The sequence below is a fragment of the Tasmannia lanceolata genome, unplaced genomic scaffold (assembly GCF_043159265.1).
Source record: "Tasmannia lanceolata isolate RefF3 unplaced genomic scaffold, GAP_Taslan_0.1 ptg000002l, whole genome shotgun sequence".
In the NCBI taxonomy this organism is placed as follows: Eukaryota; Viridiplantae; Streptophyta; class Magnoliopsida; order Canellales; family Winteraceae; genus Tasmannia; species Tasmannia lanceolata.
In genome coordinates this window covers 10,522,431-10,532,258 of record NW_027518679.1, presented here as the reverse complement: position 1 = coordinate 10,532,258, position 9,828 = coordinate 10,522,431, and the positions used below count along the sequence as shown (strand labels likewise).

Genomic DNA, 9,828 nt, shown 5'->3' with positions numbered 1-9,828 from the left:
AAGCAGTGGTCTCCTGGTCTCTTGAGGAACAACAATGAAGTTCAGATAGGTGAGTCCTCTGAGTGCATTGAAGCTATCCAGAATATCAGTGAAGAAGAAAATGCTCCTCCGAGAGCCCCAGCAAATCTCCTTCCTACAAGTTTCCCATGAAGATCATTGCCTCCTAGAATATTAGGGGAATTTGTTCGGCGACAAAAAAGGGAGAAGTCTCTGCTGCCGTCAAGAAACCAAAGCTAGAAGACAGATGATGAGGGATCATGTCTATGATATTTGTGACTCTTGGGAATATTTTGGCAACTACAATCAGGTAATTAAAGGGCGTGTTTGGATCCTTTGGGATCCAAATCGCATTCATTTAGATATCCTAACTGAATCTAGCCAGTTCATTCATGCTAGAGCCAACCTGCTGCAAACAAATCAGACCTTCCTTCTCACAAATGTTTATGGTAGGAATTATGGGGGGAGACTGCAAAATTCTCTGGCAAGATTTGGAGAATTTAAGCTGTAATATTCAGAAACCATGGATTCTGATAGGTGACTTTAATGCGGTTAGGGATTATTCTGAAAAATCAGAGGGGATGATTATCAACCATAGTGAAATTGAAGACTTTAACAGCTGCATCAATAATTGCTCCCTTGCGGACCTTCGATCCATTGGGCATCCTCTGTCCTGGAATAATAGAGCAACCCGTACTGGAAGGAAATTCGCTATACTTGATAGAGCTCTTATCAATGATATTTGGCTCCAAAATCATCCTCTTGCCTTTGCTGAATACAGAGCCCCTGGAATCTCTGATCATAGCCCAATTGTTGTTAGCCTTAGAGAACATAGCAGCCTTGGTCCTAAACCTTTTCGATCTATGGACATGTGGCTTGCTGATTCTTCCCTATATTCTGAAGTTGAGAGAGCTTGGTCTATCAAAATCTGCAGTAACCCTATGTACAGATTAGTTCAAAAACTCAGAGAAGTAAGAAGACTCCTCGGCATTTGGAATAAAGATATCTTTGGTCGCGTTGATATTATGCTCCCTCTTGCGAGAAACCATCTTATGGATATGCAAAATAAACTGAACCTAAATACAGTAGATCAAGCCATTAGAAATGAAGAAACTACAGCCAGAGCAGAGTTTCTGAATGTCTCTCGTAGAGAAGGTTCTATGATGCGGCAAAAATCGAGGGTAGACTGGTTATGTGAAGGAGATACAAACTCTAAATTCTTCCATGTAGCGGTCAAAACGAGATATCACCGAAATCAAATAATAGCGATGGAGCGTGATGCTAGTACTATCACTTGTGATCCAACTGAATATCGAGTATTTTGGTTGATTTTTATCAAAAACTCATGAATAAAAATCCTTCCCCTGAAAGCAAAATTCCTAATCCGGACAAGAAATTATCGAAGAAGGAGGCTGATCTCTTGACTAGAGATATTACTCGTGAGGAAATTAGACAAGCTGTTTTCTCTACTGATGGGAACAGAGCCCCTGGTCCAGATGGCTTTAATGGTAACTTCTTCAAGAATTTTTAGTATCTTGTTGGGGATGATTTCTCAGATGCTGCTCTGAACTTCTTTCGTAAGGGCAAATTGCTTAAGGAGATCAATAACACCTTTATTTCGCTCATTCCAAAGGGGACGGATGCTTCTTCTCCCGGCAAATTCAGACCCATTGCTCTTTGCAACTTTACTTATAAAACAATCACAAAAATATTGGCGGGAAGGCTCAAATCAGTGATCAACAAATTGGTTAATCCGGCGCAGTCTGCTTTCATCTCCGGGAGATCAATCCAGGATAATATTTTGCTCACGCACGAAATCTTGCATAATTTCCATCAGCAGTCAACAAAGCCCTCAATGTGTCTTAAAATTGACTTGGCTAAGGCATTTGATAATGTCAACAGGGAAGCACTTATTGGTTTTATGCACAAACAGGGTTTTAACCCCATTTGGTGTAATTGGATTGCAGAGTGTATTAGATCTCCTACTTTCTCTGTGCTTGTCAATGGGACACCCCAAGGTCACTTCTCATCTTCCAATGGCATTCGTCAAGGTGATCCGATATCCCCTCTATTGTTCTGTCTTGTAATGGAAATGTTGTCCAGAATCTTTGCTAGAGCTCTCAAGAAAGGTAAAATCAAAACACCCTTCAAGCATGGGGGTGTTGAACTTACCCACCTTATCTTTGCTGACGATCTCATGTTATTTACTGAAGGATCTCTTAATTCAGCAAAAGGAATCGTTACTTGCCTCAACCGATTTCACAAGCGCACTGGTCTCCGGGCGAATTTGGCAAAATGTGAAGTCTTCTTCTCTGGTGTGAAACCAGTTGATAAGAGACAAATTTCTCTGAAGTTACACATGACTAAGGGTTCACTTCCTATTAAATATCTTTGTCTGCCTCTTACTCCCTCTAGACTTACTTTGAACGACTGCTCCCCCATCCATTCCAAAGTGTCTAAGAGAATCAGTTGTTGGAACAATCGATTTCTTTCTATGGCCGGCAGAATTGAGCTGGTGAAGTCGATAATTCAGGCTTATCAGATTTATTGGTCATCCTCGTTTAACATTCCGAAAGGAATCATGGACAAACCAGAAAGGATTTGTAGAGACTTTATTTGGGTTGGTTATGTTAATAAGAAGAAGGTGCATACGGTGGCATGGGGCATCATCTGTAGATCGAAAAGAGAAGGAAGGCTGGGTATCCGCAAACTTAGAGATATCAATAGCGCTCTCTAATGTAAGCTTCTATGGAGACTTTTGCAGCCGTCTGATTCTCTGTGGACCTCCTGGATATATGCTAAGTATCTGCCAAACAAGAATATTTGGACTATTCGTATTCCATCTGAGCCTTCGTGGTCTCTCAGAAGTATATTAAAAGCAAGAGAGACGATCAGAGGAAATATTTGCTACATTATTGGTGCTGATTCTGAGATTGATGTGTGGGGTCAAACATGGCACCCTGCTGGGTCTTTAGGCAAGCTGATCTCCAAATCAAGGGTGGATTACTCATCCATCAAAAAACTTGATGAGATTCACTCTGGGAACTGCTGGAATCCCCTTCTTGATAAGGACTCTCTTCGGGAAGAAAAAATTATCTTGCAAAAAAATTTGTTCTAAGATGAACCAATGAATACTGTGGTGTGGAAGCCCTCTGTTGATGGTCAATTCTCGGTCAATAGTGCCTGGAATGACATCAGAGCAAAATTTCCTGACAAGCCTTGGGTCTCTTCGGTCTGGTATGCTGGTCATGTTCCTAGGCATGCGCTCACTGTTTGGAAAGCTCTCCATCTCAAGCTCCTCACCAAAGATAGTCCGATATTTGTCAGCTCTCAAATTGACGATATGTGTTCACTTTGCAAATCTGCTAAGGAATCTATAAACCACTTATTCTTTCGCTGTGGGTTTTCTGCCTGGATTTGGAAGTCTATTCTATGGCATTGTGGGACTCGTAGATCCCTTAAGTGGTCGCTCTCGGCTGAAGAGGAATGTCTAAGAAATAATTGGAAAGGGAAGGGCCAAAGCACTATTGCAATGAAGGTAGCTTTTGCTGCTTCAACATACAGAATTTGGAGAGAACGGAACCTTTGAATTTTCAAAGGTAAAGCTTCTCACAAAAGACTGGTTCTCAACCAAATTCTGGATGATATCAGGATCAGATTGAGAAGCCTCAATATCTCTGATGCTCATGATAATCGAAAGATGCAGATGGCTAAAAAATTCGGCTACAAATTTATTCTGAAAAATAAGGCTGCTCGTTTCTGTAGGTGGATCCCTCCAATTATGGGAGAGTTCATACTCAACACTGATGCTTCCTTAACTGATGAAGGAGGAGGTCTTGGAGGAATCATCAGAGATCTCAGAGGGGGTGTGTTTTACTGTTTTTCCCTATCTGCCCCAAAGGATGAAATCTATTCCCTCAAGATTCAAGCTATTTGCATAGGGGTCACTGCAGCTATGAACTTGGGAATCACGAAGCTTTGGATTGAATCTAACTCCTCCTTTGTTGTTGACTCCTTCAACAAAACTTGCAAACCTCCCTGGGAAAACCTCCCCGCTATCAGAAAAGCTTGGAGATATCTTGACACCATCGTGTGGAAGATTTCCCATATCTGGCGAGAAGCTAACTCTACTGCTGATTATTTATCAAAAAGAAACTGCCCGTATAAGGGTCTTGATATTCCCATTCAACGCATCCCTGCGATGCTTCTAGATATCCTCTCCAAAGACCAAGTTGGGGAGATATTTCAAAGACTGTAATTTTCATTCGTTTTCTTATTGTCTTTCTTTTTGTTTGGCATGTTCTCTGCCTTTGTATGCTCTTTGAGCCCATCCTCGGGGGTTAACTTGTCCCCCCTGAGGTCCTCTTGTTCTCATTCTCATCTTTATTTTCAATATATCTGGTGGGGGTCTTGCCTAACCCCAGCTTAATCATTAAAAATAAATAAAAAATCTTGATGTTTTCTTTCAAACGCAACAAACAGCCCCAAAAATTCAAAGGGATGAGAGAGTTATGTTCTGTTTAGTAACATTGAGGTATAGAGTAAAACATCCATAACTCTCTTATTTTAAGTCAAAATCATACAAAATCAGTCTCTCTTGTTGACCTTTATGTTATCTTTCAAACGCAACAAATGGCTCAAAAAAGAGTCAAAGGGATGAGAGAGGTATGTTCTCTATAGTAAAAACATGGAGGGATAGAGTAAAACATCAATAACGCTCTCATTTTACGTTCAAATCATTTGAAATAAGTCGTTATCATTTCATCTTCATGTTTTCTTTCAAACGCAATAAACGGCTCCAAAAAAGTCAAAGGGATGAGAGAGTTATGGTCTGTTAAGTAACATGGAGGTATATAGTAAAACATCCATAACTCTCATTTTCAGTTCAAATCAAATGAAATCAGTCTCGATCTGCTCATCTTGAGGTTTTCTTTCAAACGGCTCCAAAAAAAGTTAAAGAGAAGAGAGAGTTACGGCCTATTTAGTAACATGGAGATATAGAGTAAAACATTCACAACTCTCTCATTTTATGTCCAAATCAAATAAAAGCAGTCTCTATCTTCTAATCTTGATGTTTTCTTTCAAACGTAACAAACAGCTCCAAAAGAGTGAAAGGGAAGAGAGAGTTACGGTCTATTTAGTAACATGCAGATATAGATTAAAACATCCATAACTCTCTCATTTTAACGCAAAATCAAATAACCTCAGTCTCTGTATGTTCATTTTGAAATTTTCTTTGAAACGCAACAAACAGCTCTAAAAAAGTCAAAGGAATGATGAGAGAGTTATGTTCTGTTTAGTAAAAACATGGAGGTATAGAGTAAAACATCCATAACTCTCTCATCTTTAGTCCAAATCAAATGAAATCGGTCTCTATCTTTTCATCTTGAAGTTTTCTTTGTAACGCAACAAACTAGACCAAAAAAATCAAAGCAGAAAGTTATGGTCTGTTTAGTAAAAATATAAGGGCATAGAGTAAAACAGCAAGAACTCTCTCATTGTTTTTTTTTTTTTTAAGCAAAAGGAGTTTGTTGGTTTTAGTTTCTTCCCTGGTTAAAGGATTTTAGCTTCTTCCTCCCTGGTTCGTTTCTTATTTTCTTCCCTTGTTTTAGTTTGTTAATCTCTTGCTGTTAAGCCTAAAATTTCTGGTTTAATGGAGTCCATATGATTCTGGTAACGAATACCCCAAGACCTTTGCAAATCTCAGAACAGATTGGTCTCCGGGATTAAAAAACAAAGGCAGCTTGGAAGTTCCTGCTCTGTTTCAGTATTCTGTCTTAACAACACCAGAAGGCTCAGATTCTTGTTCACCTGAACTGGTAGATGAATCCTTGACCTTCTCTCAGTTCATCAGATACAAGCTTGCTAGAGCAGAATGCCTAAGTGATAATCTTCTCAATCTCAAATCTCTTGCAAGCAGTGATAGCTTTGCTAACTCCCTGTCTTTGAAAGCTAAAATGGAAATGCTAAAGGGTATAGATTCTGAATTTTCCCAATCCCCATCTCCAAATCATTCTATAGAATCCAGCTCCTCCTCCAAGAAGAAAAAAGCAAAAAGAGCAGGAAGAAGGCAAAGGCTTTTTTCCAGCAGCAATTCTCTGATGAAAATGAGGTGTTCATTAGCTATGTAGACCGTTTAAAGACCTCCATGGCTTCCTCACCAGCTGGCATCCCTCCTTTAGTTGATGAAAACTCCATTGCTGTTAACCCTTCATGTCCATGAAACCACTCTTGCAAACCGTTCTCCTGTTTTGGCTAAATCTGGTTTAGACCAAACCACTTCCTCTGCCGAGATACCTGTTGCATCAGCTTCTTTTAATGCTCCTCTGACATCTGTGGTCCTTTCTAAGAGAGAAGTCACCCCCAATCTCGTCAGCAGTTTCAGTTCCCCCTTCCTTCATTAAATGCTGAAATCAAAATCAGTATAAAGCAGCTTGACCTTGGAAATATCACCCCTCAAGAACCTGCAAAGTGCTGTTAGGCTAGCTGAGCCTCTGATAGTCGTACCTTCAGCCACAGTTGACCCAGGAAACCCTTTGAAATCTGATGGTACTTACAGCAGTTGTACCTTCCTTTTGGCTGAAAAGAAGCCCTATAATGAGAACCCCTTGAGACCTGCTGGTCCCTCTCATGTGCTATTGTCTGATGGTCTCTGCTGTTCCATTGGTCCTTCCGATAGGACTTGTGAGATGGTGGTGAAAGATCCAACGCAAGACATTCACTCTCAGCTAGGGCTGGCAATTTCACGAAAAGCGGGGATCCACCCCGCCCCGTTTGGGGAGAGGACTCCCCGATTTGAGTGAGGAAGGGGAAGAGGAAGGGGATTTAAAAAATTCCCCGGTACGGGGAAGGGGATGGAATTCACCCCGCCCCGCATTAATGCCATTTTTTCTTGTATTTTTTAAGTGTTTTTTTTTTTTTTGTTGGGAAAACTACTAGAAACCCCTTGGATTAAAACATATCTACAAGATTCCCCTAAAATTTTCATAATTTCCATTAGTACAGTTTTGTCTCTGAAATAGCTTTTTATGTTTTCTTTTACCCAAAATCCATTGGGCATTATCCCTCATTATATTAGTATATTATCCTTAGAAATCCCTAAAATCTCTCCATCAAACCATCATTGTAAGGCAACATTAAATTCTTTGAGAATCTCCCTCCCCTAAATAAAGGCAACATCTCTCTGATGACTGATGAGATTTTCTATAGTGTGCGCTCGTATAGTCCATTATTTTTTCAAAAGTAATGTATGGGCTACACCATCGGATGATCCAAACCATCAATTTGATAGGCCACAATGTAAATAGATTGCGGCCCAAAAATCATTTCCATAGGATGATTGCAACCCTCCGATCTATAGAAGGTACCATAATATGCAATTCCTCTATAGATCAAAGGGTTGGGATTATCCTATGGAAATGATTTTTGGGCCACAACCTATTTACGTTGTGGCCCATCAAATGGACAGTTTGGATTATCCAACAATGTGCCCATCAAGTGGAAGGTTTGGATCATCCTATGCCTATGATAGTATGGTGTGCCCATCAAATGGACGGTTTGGATCTTCCTATGGTATGGCACATACAGTACTTTTTGGCAAGTGGGATTGGGAATTTGGGATCTACTAGGGACTATTGATCAATTAAATGAATCTGAGAGCAACCACCTTTGTCCCCATGTTAATAAAATGAATGTTGTGTGGCTACTCTCACATGCAACAGCCAAGCCGCACCATGCCTGAAGTGATTGTCCCTAGCAAATCTTTAGTTTTAAACCTAACATTTAACAAAGTAAAGTGATTGTCCCCGAAGGATGCGGGGCGGGGAAGGGATGGGGATTAGATATTCCCCGTGGGGAGGGGAGAGGGATTCCCCACCATCCCTGCAGCGGGGAGGGGAAGGGGAGGGGGAAAATTCCCCGCAGAGGGGAAGGAGTAGGGGACCCCAACATCCGGCCCCGCCCCGCCCCGTTGCCAGCCCTACTCTCAGCTTTCCCACCCAGCTGTTGTCCAAATGTGTGAGAACGATGTTCCTTGTGATAAAACCAATGGAAAGGACCATATCAGCAACAATATCCATGTTGTAGAAGATCCTCTTCTTTCCCGCATTCTTGTTGTGCAGGAAGAACCCATGAAATTGCTGTCCTTTCCTCTGGTATTGTACAGGAATCTGATCCTGAATTAAATACTGCTCTAAATTCTTGCACTGAGCCATGTTTTCAAACTGGAAAGAATGACTTGGCTGTTGTTGTTCCTCCAGTAGAAAATTCCTTGTCAGCAAATTTAATTTCTCCCTCCCTCGGGCCTGAGTGACCCTTGTCTCAAGGAAAGTTTGGTGGTCCTCTAAAAGATTCCTCTCATCTTTCCCGCCCTTCTGAATATTGCCTTGGTAATGGAAAATATCCCTCCATTTCTTCGTACTTTGGATTGCCAAAGGACCTTCAATCTTCCTCAGAAGCAAAATCTCCCCTTGTCCATTCCCCCAAGCCCAGCTCCAACAAGATCATTTCGTCTGGCTCTTGTCCTAGTTATTTGCCTCCACAAAATCCCCCTATCTCATCTGTTTGGGGAAACCCCTTCCCTTATCAAGCAATGGGCCTCCTCCTGCTCCCACTAAACTTCATCACATCTTCCCTGCCAATGAGGAGATTTCAAATATGGAATTGCTGTTTGGAGACGATGAAATGCATGAATCGGAAAACATGTGGGTCAACTGTCTCGTGGGTTATTTCCTAGGCAAAAGACCCTACTTTGTTTCCCTCAGTGATTCTCTCCCGCGGATGGAAACTGTCTGGCACATTGGAGATGCATACCTTAGAGCACGGATTTTTCCTCTTTAAATTCTCAAGTGCTGATGATAGCACAAGAGTTTTTGAAAACTCTGGACAAAATTATGGAGGCAGACCTCTCATTCTGCAAAGATGGCATCCTGATTCCGACCTTGAGAGGAAAAAAATTCTTGAAAATCCTGTCTGGAAAAAAACTTAAGCTTCCGGGCCTTCACCTTAAGTTTTGGTGTCACCATTGCTCGAGTAGGATTGTGAGCCTGATTGGTAAGCCTCTCTACATGGATACTCACACAGCAGAAGTCACTCGCCTTAATTATGCTAGAATGTGTATTCAAATTAGTGCAAATAAACCCCTTCCCGATTCGATCACTCTCCGAACCTACTCGGGGAAGATATCGCAGCAAATTATATACGATTGGATGCCAAAAGCCTACAAGTTCTGTTGTGATTTCAGCCATGATACCGGCACATGCCATCATCAACCTAGTCTTGTCCCAACAATGGAGAAAAAAGTTTGGAGACCCATTCAAAGATCGTCGAATTCGGATGCCTCCAATCAGTTTGAAGTCAATCCCTCTTAACCCCCTGCTGCTACGGATCTAGATTGCACCCCTCCTTGCACAATTGGGAACAAATTCTCTGTTCTTGCAGCTTTGGAGTCTTCTCCTAGTCAGTTTACCCCCTCGTTCTGCAAAGGCACTTCCCCCTTGCGTGTCCCGAAATTGCAAAGATGTGACTCCGATGGTGATGGATGGCATCTGGTTAAGAAGAAGAAAGAAAAATCTGGGGCAACGCTGCTTAGACCCTCTCCCTCTTGCATTCTCCCATCCCTATCGAAACCTCCACCAAAATTAGGCTAGGGAGGGGTAGTTGGTTCCTCTTGGGGTTGGCAGCAGTCATTAGCTTGGTCCCTCTCTCCGATCTTCTCTTTCGAGAGATGGACTCTCCAGCCGTTTTACTCTATGTTGCTGCTTTGTGGTTTCTGGCTGTTCTGTTTGGCATTACCTGTGGTTGGTTGTTTCTTGCTATTTCTTGTTTTGTATT

At 41.6% G+C, this 9,828-nt stretch overlaps 1 protein-coding gene across 1 annotated transcript; it reads left to right on the top strand.

Annotated features, from left to right (window-relative positions):
• Positions 1 to 455: 455 nt before the first annotated feature.
• LOC143888187 (uncharacterized) lies at positions 456 to 1,346 on the top strand. Its single transcript, XM_077392534.1, has one exon. It carries the CDS (start codon positions 456 to 458, stop codon positions 1,344 to 1,346), a length of 891 nt encoding a protein of 296 aa, XP_077248649.1.
• The last annotated feature ends 8,482 nt before the right edge of the window (positions 1,347 to 9,828 follow it).

What these genes read in the sequence shown, in the direction of transcription:
- LOC143888187 (XM_077392534.1), top strand. Translation starts at nt 456, where the DNA reads ATGGGGGGAGACTGCAAAATTCTCTGGCAAGATTTGGAGAATTTAAGC.